Raw genomic sequence first — 16102 nt, 5'->3', positions numbered from 1 at the left:
TTCATAACTGGACAGGGACATTGGTATTGATGTGGTTCCATGGAGCCAGTTTCTTTTCTTGTTTGTTTTGCCCGTCTGCATCGCATTCGTGACATTCTCTCTTCAAACACCTGTTTCCTTTTTCTCTATTTCTCACACAAGTTCACCTTTTATTTCTTTTTCTCCTGTACGAATCAAGATTATGTGTCATATGGCATCTTTTCAGAAGGCCTGCAGAGATAACTGGTTATGATGTCTTCATGTTTACAGCAGCACTGGCAGGACTACACACAATCCACAAGCTTTTCGCCCTGGCTCGCGCTGGAACAAAGAGCATATAGCTGGAGGAGTGCCACCAGAGCAGAAAAAAAATGCTAAAAAAAATGATGCAAGCCTCTCTGACCTACTGGGTTGCGCTGTGTGTGCATGTCTGCGTGTGCATGTCTGCGTGTGCATGTCTGCGTGTGTGTACTGTTCATTTTGCAACTTGGTTTGGAAAAAACGCCCTACTGCAACTGCTCTGTTCCTCTCCGGGCCACACACTAGCTGAGCAGTGGCATTTGTTGTGTGGGTGTAGGAAGATTTTTTTTCCCAGCTACTGTCGAGTATTGTCTGAGGGACGGCACACACATGAAACCGCAGTCTGAATACGATCAAATCAAGCTTTCATGTGCTTACATATTATTTATAATTTAAGCTCCCTCTAGCATGCAAAGTATCATTTAAAACCTAGAACATAACATTTGGGCGAACAGTCTGGTTTTATTCTGCAACTGAAGGAGCATTTCTATGCATACTTTCAATTTGAGCCCATCACTTGATTAGCAAAGGCTGATAATAGAGCTCAGTAGTGCTCTTCACAGAGCTCTCACCAAGCAGGGAGCAAGTGATGCAATCTCACTGCCCTCTTGCTCGCCTGAGAGGAGAAAAATCATTTTACTGTCCTGAATTCACTCCGTCTGTCTTAACAATTTTCCACCTTACAGCCATTTCAACCCTCCATGCATCCGCTCACGCACACACACACAGCGCCGGGCCCTCCGTCAAGTGTATGAACCTCATAACACCCCCTCCCGAATTGCGCTTTCCACCTCGGAGAATATCATATGTAGACCTTTCAGCGGCTCACTAGTGAAGACAAATTGCCAGCTTGTTTGGGGGGGCCTCCAGAGAGTGATTCATATTAATGGCTAGCTGGCAGTGGAGAGCGAGCTGCATATGCAAACTCCATTAGCAGGTTAGGCTGAAGTGTGTGACCCGGCGGTGCCACCATGAGCAGCACACACAGGAGGGTGGGCTGAGGGGGCTGTGTTTAGAAGGAGTTGCAGGTGCAGGGGAATGGGTCTGTAATGTATGTGTGTGTGTGTGTGTGTGTGTGTGTGTGTGTGTGTGTGTGTGTGTGTGTGGTGCAGTTAGCCTGGAGTATCACTTCATTAATATATATAGGTTGGTGTTTTTAATTAGTCAAGTTAATTTTATTTGTAGTTATCGCATGACACTTTTCATGTAGGGCAGGTGAAAATTACACTCTTTAATTTCTAGAGACCCAACATTGCCCCATGAGCAATATACAGACATTTATAAAAAATATATTGCATTTTTTTAATAATTACTGAATATTTAACATAGCTGTTTGTGTGTTTATTTTATTTTATTTTTGCTTTTTAAATTTTTTTCTCTTTTAAATACCTATATGTCACTTTGTATCATTCTGTGTCCCCTATTGAAATTTTGAGGTTTTTGCGGGTCCATGAACGCAGCGGAGTTGCAATTTTCCATGAGTTTGTTTTTCTTCCGCAGCAGTTTGTGACTTGCAGGATGGATAACTGATTTGTCCGTTCATTGGGAGCTGATCAGATCAGATTGATGGATAAGCAGAGCAGATGCTGCAAACTTGTAGCCCCAGCAGGATGAACACGGTCAGGTGCTTTGATTGACTTAGGGGTTTATATATTTCAACAACCCTCTTAATGAACTATCCAGCTCCAAAAATATAAAACCAATATGTGTTGGCAGATGTTTTAATTGTGGCAGGCTGCCACAAATAAAATAATGTGTGTGAAAATCCTGATACTATATGATACTGTAAAACACCTTAACTGATAACATTCTTACACACAAGTTTGTAAAAAACATGTAGCATTTTTTGTGCTGTTTGAGAGATCATTATTATTTGCATTAAGATGATCAAATTAACCATTTTACACTACACACCTCAATCAAAACAATTTCTTTGTTTTTTTATTATTAGAATCTTTCATGGTTCTGAAGGTTTTAATTTTCAAATAAATTGTTTGACAGCTTGCAGGGGCATTTATTGGATTTAAGGGCATTGGAAGCTTAGCCTAGACTTTTGTAGGGGGGTCCACTGGGGTCTTCCCCAAAATTTAATTTATTTTTCTCTTCTATTTTAATGCTTTTTAATGCACTCTGGTGCATCTTTTTTTAACTTTCCAGATTTATAATGTAAAATAGTAGTAGTAGCTGTTAGTAATAAGTATTGAGTAATACTTTCCCACCATTACACCATTACCATTAAAAATTGTTTGACTAGAGTTGGAAAATGTTGTAATATTTGTATTTATGGTAGGAGTGGTTAAATAAAACTAAGTATAGCATTAAAATACAAGTTTGAGCTTTTTGACAGGTTATTGGATCCAAGTCTTTCTTGTAATATTAGGCCCATTCCTATTTTGAAGTATAAAGGCTATATATTTAGATCCAGGGTCAGTGGCGTGCACAGACTTTTTGAAGGGCAGGGGCGAAAAGGAAAAAAAGGGCACATATAGCGTGTCCTCGCCACTGAAGAGGGCACTTTAGACATGTTTTGGCTCCCAAGAGAGCACTTTAATGCGCGTTTTGGCTCCCAGGGGGCACTTTAGCACGCATTTTGGCTTCCAAGATGGCACTTTAGCACACATTTTGGTTCCCAAGAGGGCAGTTGAGTGTTTTTTCCATCCAAGAGGGCAATTTCATGTATTTTGCCAATCAGGAGGGCACTTTAGCGTGTGCTTTTGCCACCCAATAGGACACTTTAGTGAGTTTTGGCTCCCAAGAGGGCACTTGAGCACGCGTTTTGGCTCCCAAGAGGGCACTTGAGCACGCGTTTTGGCGTCCAAGAGGGCACTTTAGTGCACGTTTTGGCTCCTAAGTGGGCACTTTAGCACGCGTTTTGGCTCCCAGGGGGCACTTTAGCACGCGTTTTGGCTCCCAAGAGGGCACTTTAATGCGCGTTTTGGCTCCCAGGGAGCACTTTAGCACGCGTTTTTCAACAATTGGGCCACGAGGGGGGGCGGTCGCGCCACTGTCCAGGGTGCTTTGAGGCATCATTCTAGTAATGGTTTTCGGTTATACACTAAGCCATACATTGTATTTAGATTATTTTACAGACAGGGGGTTCTTGACCACAATGGACAGGAAACCTTGCACACTGAGCCTAATGCATTTTATGGATCTATTTGTTGCAAAAATTTGCAGGATGAGACAAAATTGAATTGTCAAGCAGTGAGGATGAGTTTTAAAGGTCCTCTCACTTCTTGAAATAAAAAAAATTTAAAAAGGAAACATTGGGCCTATCCAGTCCAAAGACGCTCCCAAGAAGGCATCGAATTGGTCCTGAACAGCAGCTTGCAGTATGCTAGGTAAAGACACAAAATCATAGATGGATGTAGGATTTATTGACATCTAGCGGTGAGGATTGCAGATTGCAACCAGGTGAAACTTCTCCAATGTGCCAAGCGTCAAATCCCAGTTAAAATTCCTTCAGTGTTCATTGTTCAGGAGATTTTTTTTACCAGGCTGCTAACATAGCACCTGGGAATTTGTGCAAATATGTGCTCACCTCTATTCTCTGTTAACTTAGATCTAGACGTTCAGGAGGTTTTTGCTAGGAGCCGAATTATCAACAGGTCTTTTCCTCTCCCAAACAAACAAACAGACCAAGTGATTTAAACTGGTAAAAGCACTTAATAGAGCAGTTTCATGTTCAAGTCAAAATCTGCTTTTTTCCCTATGTTGTTTGGCTGGTCACAGAGGGGCTGCTTGCTGACACAAAAAGGCATATTGCCCTATCTAGAGCTAGTGTTTGGTGTATTTGTTCTGGGCTATAGTAGAAACATAGCGGTACAATATGGCGCTCTCTGTGGACAGGTAGCTGCTCCCTATATAGATGTAAATGCCTTATTCTAAGGTGACAAAAACACATTGATTCTTATTTGAAGACAACTAAACAACAAGGAAGACAAACTTTATTATATTATATTCCTTGTCTGACAAAATTTCCCCCTAAATCCCACACACTAGGCATTTAAATACAGTATGCTGTTGTAAAATGTACAAGGAAATATTTTCATCTTCTTTCCCATCTTAAATAACTGATCAAACAAATGTCTTAAGAAGTTTACAAACATATATCATTTAATTTAAAACAAATTAAAACCATAGATTTGAATAATCCTATGAAAAAAAGCTTTAAACATCAGAAGGTGACAATTTATTTCTCAATGTGTCAGATTCATTTAATCAACATTTCACATCGTCTTCGGCTTATCTCACTGTCAGGTTACAGCAAAAGGTTGTGAGCATTAATTAGGCTGCCACTCAAACCTGAAGTGTTTCTCTCAGCTCAAAAAAAAAAAAATACACATCTCAATTGAACCTTAATGTCATTTTTATACTTTGGTTACCTCACAATTGTAGAAACATTAAATGGATTCCATAATGAAATTGGAAAACTGGATTTACGTGTCACAAAATGCAAAAGAATTTTAGCTTCATGTTTGATATTAGCATGTGTTATTAGCCGCATGTTTGCCACCATCAGGTATATTTGTCACTTTATTTCAGTGGCAAACTCCACCTACGTCGAGCCCACGCACCCCAGCATGAATAATGAGTGCAGCCATTATCAGCGTTCAGAAGCCCACGTTGTCACACTGAGTGCTCCTATGTAATGTGATTATGAACATGTGAAGACAGACTGAAACTCCCTCTCTGCACCCTGGCTCTTGCACACAGATGTGGACCGACAGAGCTTGGCCAGTGGCCGAGCGGCAGCCTGGCCCTCTGCCTCTCTCTCTCTCTTTCCAACCTTCTCTCCACGCTCCAGCCTGATCAATTCTCTTTATAGATTTCTCATTTTCATTTATCTTTCAGAATGTGCTTTCCTCCCATTTCAGGTCTTACAACAAATACCTCTGGATACCTCCTCTCTTCTGCTGCCAAATCCTCCCTAGGCCTGCCCCCTCAAAGCAAACCACCAGCATTACTTGTGATTAACTTCTGCAGTAAAACTCAGCTAATTGAGTATATGCAGTGGAACACGTTATCTGCATTTCTTTGTAAATATATGTACAAAAGCAAAACACTAACCTAAGTGTGCTGTCAGGGTAGATTACAGCACGATGGGAATGCGTGCGTGAAATCCGCCGCAGCTGCCCAAGGCTGCTGGACGGAGGAGGCGGAGGAGCGGAGAGATACAAAGAGACAGCAAGTGAGGGAGATAAAGGAAAGAGAGAATCAAGAGATCCACTCGCAGGTTGACCTTCGGCCTTGTGTACCTGATGATGAGGACAGCAGTCTCTCCTGCTCTGTCCGTGCTGTCATCTCTAGCTGTTATCAACATGCTGTATTGTGCTGTCTCACTCGCTCTGTCTCTGTATGTTACATCCCTCAACGGAGAAAATCCAAGCCAAAATCAAAAAAAGCTGAGCTTGTGCAGGCCCAACTACTGAACACAAACACACACACATATATATATGTATATATATATATATATATATACAAATAGTAGTTAACTCAAGCAGGACACAAATTATAATATACCTCTATACCTGAGGGCAGGCTTAAAATGTCAAAAATGTGCTATGCTATGCCAGGTAACCACACAACAACATAACAAACTACCAATATTATTGGTTACAGTTCTAGTTTTATATGTACTGCAGTTCTGCGTGTGGTTTGTCCAAGTGATGTTGCCGTACCAAGCAGAAGCCATTGCTTAAGGGCTGCAGCTATACCTTCTTTATGCCAATATTGTTTTGTTTTTTTTCACAGAACAAAACAACAGTAGCATCATGCTGCTTTGGTGTGTGATTTAAGACAGCATGCTGGCATCGGGGAAGCAAAAGATGAGTGATTGGCGTGACGCTTAACACAACAGTTTGGTCCTCTAGTGTGACATATAACGTATGCATGGGCAGCACTTTATAAACCATAACAACGGCATAACATGGAAATAATAATCATTTACTGTTATATGCCGTATGATCTCGTCCTCAGCTAAGACAGTAGGGAGCACCCATATCTCAGTGTATCTCAATGTTTTCCCAATAGCCAGCAAGGCAGCAATAACACCGTAATGTCTCTATTTCATGACTTTTTTGTAAAGTGGTATGAAAAGGAACATTTTATGAATTACTTTTCCTTTGCAATGTTATGCTTCCTTCCTTTCAGAACACTAGCAAGCATACGGTCCTTGCATTAACTAGCAAACAGCAAATGCATTTTGAGCATGTTTCACTTGCCAGCTTTGCATAAAAGTAGGATTTGTTGATGTTCAGTTGATGGGGAAAACATTATTGTAACACCAATGGTCAGGACATCAGGGTTTCCAACACATTAATTTATTTGTTGCTCTCCAAAACTCAAGCATCTGTTGCCACAATGTCAGTTATTTATAGCGCCATACTGTCGGAGTGCAGAGCATACTCTGGGCACAATGTCAGGCACATTGAAAGTGAAAAACGTTTTCATCCACTTGCAGCAGCTGCTCATTTAATCCAACAATTTTATCTGATCACCTCTAAACTGATTGACAGATCGATTAACAACCCTGCATGCCAAAAATTGGTGTTGATTTAAAAAAAAAGAACTTTTGAAGAGCTTCACCTGCGCTGTGTTCATGGATCCCCAAAAGGTATGAATTTAGAGAGGGGACACAGAATGATACAAAGGCATTTAAAAGAAAAAAAACAACATTAGTTTGCTGTCGTCATACTTTCTTCCGATTTATGTTTTAGTAGCTTTTATTTATTGCACATTCACATTGTAAACTTTACAGCTGTGATAAAAATATGATAGAAAATGAGTTTTGGAATTTGTCCTGGGGGTAGGGGTGTGGGCTTTGGTCCCCCCAAAATGTTAACTCCATAGCTACGGCCCTAGGGCTAGGCTTAAGAGACAAGGCAGGCTGAACTGTAGCTGGAATATTATTGTGTTTAATGGACAATTCAAATTTTGTTTAGGTAATTGGTCTGACACTGTCACCTGGTGAGAAAACTAGCCTGCCAGATATAGAAAGGAAAGAACTCCATGGTGTGAGATTAAGATCTGTATCCATGGCGACTCAGCCGTTGACCAGACATGCAGTAGCGCTTAGAGAGTGATTATTGTCGGCCGGTGCTTTTACAGTTTTTTTATTCTTTCATAGCTTTCAAACATTCATAATGAGACCTCCTTTATAATGACATAAAAAAACCTAAAGGATCAAGTTAACCCTCAGTCAGATTGATGTGGTGCGCTGGCTTTGTGCTTCCTGTGTATTGTCTCACTGCTGAATCATATAAGAGTTAATCACAGAGCAAAGCCTCAGTGAGCACTGCAGCACTGGCAGCTCTGAGGCATTGGATGCACGTTGCATTGTCAGAGGAGCCTACAGAGGACCAGATGACACCATATTGAAGGCTTTAAAAATTTATCATGTTTTGTATTCATTTAAATCTCCCACAAAGTCAGAGAGAGGTCATAACTGTTGTCAGCTATTATTTTTCTCAGCACGACGCTGACACCTGAAATGTCTGATGTCTTGTTTGAGCAAATGATTTAATCAACCGCTGATATTCTTGTTTGAATCCACATTTGTCAGTGTTAGGTTTCACAGCACGTGTTCATGGTAAAACCTCTGATAATGGACCTCACGCTTTTGTTTGATTGTTCCATGAATCAATTAAAAAGGACAGAAAACTGCTGTTGAACTGCTCAATCAAAAATTTTTAGGCATGTTGCAGTTGTGGCCCTGAGTGATGTCACAGCAGATGTTTTCTTTCAGCCTTTTATTGTTGTTATATGTGTATATATTATCCTCGTCAGCATTATATACAGTTGCTAGTGTTTTCTGGGCTCATAAACAGACACACAACCAATTGTGATTTGGCAAGTCATTGCTGTTTTTCCAGGAGCTTTCAGGCAGCAGGCATGAATATTTTGTAGTGACCTCTCACTTTTTCCAGTGGCTGTTTGGGCACAAAAGTATTTTTTTTTTTTTTTGTAGCAACCCGTCACTGTTTTTCCAGCGTCTTTTTAGGCACCAAACTTTGGTGTAGTGACTTGTTGCTGTTTTTCCAATGGCTTTTTAGGTTCTCAATGTCTGTTTTGTGTAGTAAACAATCACTGTTATTCCTGCAGCTTTTAAGGCGCCAGACATAGATTTTTTTTTTTGTATCAATTTGTTGCTGTTTTGGCAGCTTTTGTCACCAAATGTAGGTGTTATATAGTGGCTCATTTCTGTTTTTTCTGTGACTTTTTATACACGAAATGAAGGTGTTTTGTAGCAAACCATTGCTGTTTTTTCAGCTGCTGTTAGGCACCAAATGTAGGTGTTTTGTTGAAACCCGGTGCTGTTTTTTCAAATGCTTTTTAGACACCAAACATGGGTGTTTTGTCGCCACACATTGCTGTATTTTCAGCGGTTTTTCAGGCACTAATTGTGGGTGTTTCGTCGCGACCCAAGACATAGCTGCTTTCTCAGTGGGGATAGTGCCCCCCAAAATTAGTACTTTAAGCCGGAAATGATTTTGTCCTAAACATAACCAGGTGGTTTTTGTGCATAACTGTTGTCATGATAACCTCAGTGTTGTTGAAACTAATTTGCAAAGTGATGTATCTGTCGTATGCAGAATCATATAATGCCAATATTTTTCTGGTGATTGGGTTGCAGATGATTACAAAGTTAGATTGCATCTGTGCATATTGCCTGATGTCAAGCTTTTTGTACTGTATTAGGAGTATATTTGATGTGAGTTGGTAATAGGTTTAAATCTGGAAAGGTTATGTAGCTAAAGTATAGCTTCAAACGATTTATTTTAGGTTTGGGAGTAGATACTGTAATTGGGCTTTTTTTTAAAAAATATTTCTAGTACGATGCCGGAGTATCTAAGCTGGATGAAAGATTTACCTGGTAAAATATTTTCCCTGATAAAAAGCAGAATAATCGGTTGACATTTGGTAGTCAGAATAGTTTGGTCTGTATTTTGTCAATGCCAAAGAGATACTGGCAGTGCAGAACTAATCTAGCAGCTTTTATGTACCCTTCTTATTGGCTGACCATGCTCATATCTTCAGAACACTTTCAAGTGCTATTCATGCCTCTGCTGATTTTCTTTACAATATTATTAATGTGCTGAGTCCAAAAGAGAAGAAGCAAAAAGAAGAAATACACCCAAAAGTTTGGTTTCTTTGATTTTTTCAAATAGAAAGTCCCACAGTTAAATAGTGTCCTGTTTTGTTCATCATTAGTTTTCCACACTTAGAGATTCAGCATTAATGCAGTCTTTGAACCCTGGGAGCTGTGTGCTGCTTCCAGCCCTCAAGCTCTGGCTTCACATAACACTTCAGCTCGTGGGGGTTTACCCATGCTGAAAATGACGGTGTGATGCTGTTAAGTGCATATGGCATATATTAATGTCATGTCTTATAAATTACCGTGACGGTCTTGATGCGACCGCTGCCCCTGGTGCAGGTCCAGCCAGATCGGTTGAACAGGAGGCTGCAGACCTCTCCCTCCAGGCAGGGAGCCATCTCACACCACTGACGGCTCCGCACGATTCGCGCTGAGAGGGCGAAAGACAAGAGGGCAAAGAGGCAAATTAGACAGACAGATTCACAGAGACTTCAAAATGTCATCTTTTTCTAGGATGGACAGCAAAACTGTCCGTTTTTTGCTCACCAGACAGGAAAGCATCTTCATATGTTGGTGTGTCTACAAGCCCGTAGTGTTTTAATTAGGTTCTTGTTGAACTACCATGTCTGAATAGCCTGTGGTAGTAACCTTTACAGACCAGCTGGCGGTCCATAAATTACTCTCCTGCTAATGCTAGCTTTCATTGCAGCTGCACAGAAAGATTGCTTTTTCCTTTTGACATTTTGTTACACTTAATATTACTCCTGAAAGGATTTTTTTTGAGGTAATTCTTGGCATAAGGTTCTTGGTTGATAGTAACTGGTACCATTTTACAACATAATATCGTTGGATTTCTTTGCCTGAAGCTACATTGTAGAAATCATTCTCAAACTTAGACTCAATAGACAATCCACAAAATAATATACCTGTTGTTTGCGTGTCTTTTCACCATCAAGGCCCGATAAAGTGAAAATCAGGGCTATTCAAATCCAAATTCAATTGCGCTGGATTTTAAAACCAGGAACTGTAGATTTGCCAAGCATTTTCAGCAGCCTATTCAAAACCTTTTTATTTTAGCTTTTGGTACTATTTCTAAACAGATAAAATAAATGTAGCCAAAAAAAAGAGCAATGTTTATCTTTTCACTATTGATAAAAAATTGATCACGTATCTGAGGTAGGCATGTCACAAAGTGCAGAAACAGAATAAAAACAAGAGCTATCAATGCTGGTAATGCCAGTAACTAATAACATGCTCCCTCCCTCTCTCTCCTCTGTACACATACCCGCACACATGCACACACTCATTTTACCTCATGACATTTTTCATTAGACACAGCATGTATTTTTTTTTTTAACTATTCAACCACAGCCCAGTTGTTTTGAAAAGCTCCTAACCACAGCAGGAACTGCATCTCATGAGAAAAGATATGATGAGTGGTGTAACTCTAGAGTGCTGCAGGAATTACATCTATTTGTAGACTAACGTAGTATTTAACATACGGTAGCCCTGGTTCCTTGGTCAAAACATTAATGGAATTTTTCCATTCGATTTTGTATTATTGCAGAAAATGAGCTCTATGTCAAACAAAAGTTTAGGATAGTTACATGTTTTGTTCTGCAAGATAACCTTCACAAATTAACACTACTTTTTGAAGCATAAATGAAAGCACCAACAGTAAAAAGCTAAATATGGACTACTTTTTTACCTTTGTAAAATAAAACAGTGAGTAATAGTGGAGCAAGGATAGGAAAGGCAGAAATGAAATGGAGCAAAGGTCCCTCATCAGATGTCAAAAAGAGAAGTTGCACTTCATGCCCACAATGCTGATTTTTCTTTTTTTCTTTTTAATTAAATATTATATCAGGTTTAGACATGAAACTGTACAGTGTCTGGCAGGGGTCAATTTCTCTGCATAAATGAGAAAAAATATTTATTTGACACATTGTCTTATTCAATGTGTGCCCTCAAATTAATGTCAGGTTACTGTTTCAGTAAGAATATAAGTTGCAGGTTATATCAATATTATGAAAAAATTTTTGATTGACATACTGTAGGAGGGCGCTATATGTAACATCCCTTCTATTGCAGCTACCACACTAGTCATCATTTTTAACCAACTGAAGGCGACGTAGGCATGTTATGCGAGCAATAATACGTGGGAGTGGACACGTATGAGGGATTTCTGGGAGATGATAGTCCACGATTTCACAAAGGGATGTTGGATTCAAAACCTCCGGATGATCATGCGATGCAGTAACACCTTGTAGTGCCTGCTGCATCATGCCTGAGGGGGCCGGTTCCTACCAACAAGCACATAGCCATAGCATCATGGGACCTATAAAAGCAAAAAAAAAAGTGTTTCCATTGCAGTTTTGTGAAATATGGCTTTTTTGAATCGCCTGAAATACAACCTCATGTCAGCGTAAAAGCTTTTTTGCAATAAATGTGAGTTTTTTCTAAATTGATGTGTTTCTGTTAGGCATATTTTGTATTCACAACTTTAATTTATGCAATTTGAAGGTTAATGGAAACCTGGCTTGTTTGTCTGTGGACAGATTTTGTCAAAGTGATGACTTCACAGCTGTGCAAGATGCAGTTATGAAACGTAACAGGTGTGTAGTTGAGTTCAAAATAAAGGCCAAGTTGGACAATGGGTGTGGCCCTAGCAAGGGGGCCAGTAGCAGGGAGGTGGCCCGTGGTTCCCTTCACTTCACACCCCTGGCTGACATTTGCTTGAAATTGCTGAACACTGTATTGCAGCTGGAGTGATATTTTGGAAAGACGTGATAAAGTTTATTATGACATTGTTGGTGCTTTATAGTATGGATGCATTTTTGAATGTGCTTTTTTTGTGTGCAGCCTACTTTAGAGGTGCAATTTCTTTTTGTGAAAGAGAATAAGGTATGGAGAATTAATACAATAGCAGGAATCCGTGATAATTCAACACCTATATCAAAGAGGTAGAATACAGATCAGAAAGGCAATAAAAAGACCAACAAGTTTCAGTCTTCTGCTGGAGACGTCAGAGTGAAAGCCAGCGACGCTCTCATCCTCCCTCTGCAGTCTGTCTGCCTGACTTTGAATTAGCATTCGCCTGTAGTCGATGCTGATAAGCTCTGATTGTTCTTTACACAGCGTGCTAAAGCAACACTGAAAGGTTATCAGCTCTCTGCGGACCTGGCCGAGGCCGCTGCTCCTGCCTACTCGCGATCCCCCCGGGGCGGCACATTGTGGAACGAGGTAACATGGTCGGCAAATTGAAAGAGAGGAACTACAATTCGTTGAATGTCCACTGGAGAGCTGAGGGCGGAACAGAGAGGGAGCGGCAGAGTAAGGAGGTGTGGAAGGGGGAGGCCTTGTGACATTTTGCTGTGAGGTATTCCTGGTCCAGGCCTTGTTAACAGTCTGAAATTGGTCTTTGGAGTGTCATACCCAGACTGCTGCTCTGCAATAAAGATCTGTCATCTTGTGGTATTTATCAAGCTGCCTGAACAGCACCCTCATGTATGTAGCCACACACGCACATTACACAATTACCGCTGTGTAGATATAAAGCCATTCTCTCAGCAAATAATAGATATTGTTGACACACCGGAAGAGAAGATGGGAGACGCAGCAGTGGAACAAAACAATCCAGAAACCTGTCATCTCATAGAGGCGAGCAGGCTTAAGAAAATATTCAAACTGAGACAAAATGGTCATTTGGGCTTCACCCTGAGCAGAGGTTCCTTGGCGAGCAGGAAAAAAAATCTAAAGTGACCTTCCTCTTGACACAGCAACATGCCGTGGTGAATTTTCATTTTCACAGTCATCCGTCAGGCGCAACAAAGCGTAGATTTATCAGTCGGGTGCAGATGTAGTTTTGAGTACATTACAGGGCCAGCAAAACTCAATTTCCAGGGCACGGAATAAAAGCTGAGCTGGCAAAGCGGCGGGAGTGCTGACTAACCGTGGAGTGCATCAGCCCAGCCAGCCCAGAGTCGCGGAGGTTGGCTAAAATAAATGCATTTTTTAGCTGCTGCCACACTATCTAGGCACTCGATAGCTTGCCCTTGTTACTTTTTCAATGCCATCCACGACAGTGTGACTTGATCTATGATGACTTGATGAATTTCCCGGTGCCATAAGCCGTGGAGGGGTCGCATGGGGGGTTGGTTGGGATTACGACGTCGCTGTGATAACTTCATCAACAATCATGAATAACACAAGGAGCTACAGAAAGGCTGCAGCTTGGCTCCAGCCTGCCTCGATCCATCAAACCTATGTGTCCAATATGCTGGCGCCATAGTGGACGCAATAAAAAGCTGCTATGGTACAACCACCCACACACACATCAACAGTATCCTGAGCAGGCTTTAAAGGGATCGTTCAGATTTTTTGAATTGGGGTTGTTTGGATAACCATATAGTTTATGGATGCACAATAATATCAGCACATCATCAGTATCTGCAGAAACTGATGCCAAAAGCCACCTTTAGTGGTGGTATGATACACCGCCACACAGTGTCAGTTTGTACCACAGCCTGACGAAATCTTTTACAGTGTTATGATACATAGCCAGACACAACCTGTTGTAGCTGTTTGAAACACCAATGGAAGGTGTTTGAAACGCTGCTGGTGACGAAGTCATATAAGGAGAACTAAGGTCCATATAGGGTGGTCGGGAGGGGTGGTGGCTGGGACCAACAAACCCCGGACTTACACTTGGTAGACCGGTGTTGGCTTCCCGTATGAATAAAGAGGGAAACCATGATGTTTTTTTCTAAGCCTAACCACGTTCTGTTAACAAGTGCTTTTGCTGATGTCCCTGCATTGGCTGTCACGAGCTGTTGTTGCCTAATCCTAATTATGTGCTTTTGCTGACATGCCAGTGTTGGCTGCAGCATCGTCAACAGCAGAGCCAGAAGTCCACTTACAAAGCTGTGTTATGTGACGACTCTGGATGAGAACTTGTTGAAAATGCATTTTGTTGCTGATCTCCCTCCTCAGCAGTACAATGCTTAGCTTCCGTGCCCAATTCCAGCCTCCTTCTCCAAACTGGAGGCACTGTATGCAATACTGAATATGGATAAGTACCTCAAGTATACAAGTATACAACCCCACTTCAAAAAATCTGAACTATGTCTTTAAGCCTCAAGCTGTCTGAAACATGTTGCATCTTACAGTATATATTACATGTTGCTCTTCTGAGAAATATTGTGCTTTTATTATTATTAGGGCTGCAACAAACGATTAATTTTTTATCGATTAATCTATCGATTATTTTTTCAATTAATCGATTAATCTATCAGTTATTTTTTTTATTGATCTAACTATTATTTTTTTATTAATCAATAAATATAACAACAGATTTACCAAAAATAGGATTTTAAAATGCTGCAGGGCATTATTCCCCAACAAAAAGTAGCCCAGTCTTAACTGGTAATCTGTGTTTTACAATCTGATATAAAGTCTCTCCAAAATAAAATCAATGCAAGAGCTTGTTCCGCTCAAGTAAAAGGAATGTAGTGCAATCTACATTTAGCAATCCAACAGCAAAATAAATAAAACAATGTAAAATACAAGTCACTTTTAGTAGGAGTAACAAAACAGTTACTCTTTGTTACAGTAAAAAAACTCAAATCTAACAGCCCAACAAAACCTCTTACAGTAAAATTAGTGCAGTTTGAATAACACTATAACTTTCTCCAACAGAAATAATTATAACTAGTACATTCTTTCTGCATCAAAATAGACCAGCCTTAACTGAGCCTTAAGGCATACCGCTACCTGCTGATATGAGTGCTGTATTTTCATATTTATAAGCACATATTCCACTCATTTATGAAGTTATACAAGCTCCTGCACAGCTGACAACCCCGTCCGTCCTGTAAATGTTTCAAAATAAAATAAAATGTATCAGCAGAGACAGAGACACAGACAGATAGCTTTTGTCTTGAAAGGGAAGCAAGGAAGTTGAGGTAAAACAAATATGTTTGTATTTCCTCATCGCTGTGACAGAGACTTTAAACTGCGGTATAAAGTCGTATAGAGTTAATATAATCATTCAGTTTGTCAGCGGTCTATTCCTGCTGACAAACGCGTAAAAAAACGGCTAGTCACCGTTTCTCTAGATGTGCTGCAGCTGACACGCACCTCAGACGCGCCTGCAAGCGCTGCTCGGGCAAGCAGTGTGCACGCTCTAACTTGATACACGAGCGCCGAAACAAAAACACAATCGGCACTGCTCACACTCTCATGGCGCGCGCAGTGTGAAACGGTGTGACGCGTCGACGCGAATTGATGTATTTACGTAATCAATTACGTCAATGCGTTGCCCCAGCCCTAGTTATGATAGCTTTCAGTTCTGTTTGAACATGGTTTCAGGCTTGTTGTGTAATGTTTTATGATGGTGGCAGTGTGCAGCTGAGGTGAAACAGCTGGCTGTGGTAGTTAGAGGAGAGAGAGAGGGAGAGTCTGTCTGTCTGTCTGTCTGGTTGACACCTGGGTGGCCCGTCCTGTTGCCGGCACAGTCGGGAGTCCCACCCAGGGACCGTGGGGTGGACGTCGGGCCAGGCTTGTCAGCTGCCACTGTCCCTGCTGGGGTATGGTTCTGGACCTCCAACTAGATCACACGTAAGACCATCTGTCCCCCCCGTGCACAGTGCCAAGCCCTGCCCTGCCCAGCACAACACAGCGCTGCCAGACGAGACTCAGAGCGGGGCAGGAGGCACAACAGTGAGT

General features: G+C 41.1%; 1 protein-coding gene and 1 long non-coding RNA gene across 3 annotated transcripts in view; one reads left to right on the top strand and one right to left on the bottom strand.

The window, feature by feature from the left end:
- LOC148188779 (uncharacterized) overlaps positions 1-16102 on the top strand; it is a 123914-nt gene that overhangs the window by 64756 nt on the left and 43056 nt on the right. The window lies entirely within an intron of this gene.
- tafa5l (TAFA chemokine like family member 5, like) overlaps positions 1-16102 on the bottom strand; it is a 71791-nt gene that overhangs the window by 20512 nt on the left and 35177 nt on the right. For both annotated transcript variants that reach the window (XM_042492143.2, XM_042492142.2), the window contains exon 3: positions 9679-9806. In XM_042492143.2, coding sequence (XP_042348077.1) covers positions 9679-9806 — 128 coding nt within the window. The remainder of the gene's footprint in view (positions 1-9678; positions 9807-16102) is intronic.

The sequence above is a fragment of the Plectropomus leopardus genome, chromosome 9 (assembly GCF_026936395.1).
Source record: "Plectropomus leopardus strain MGB_pleo_1.0 chromosome 9, ASM2693639v1, whole genome shotgun sequence".
In the NCBI taxonomy this organism is placed as follows: Eukaryota; Metazoa; Chordata; class Actinopteri; order Perciformes; family Serranidae; genus Plectropomus; species Plectropomus leopardus.
This window is presented reverse-complemented; position numbering and strand designations above follow the sequence as displayed.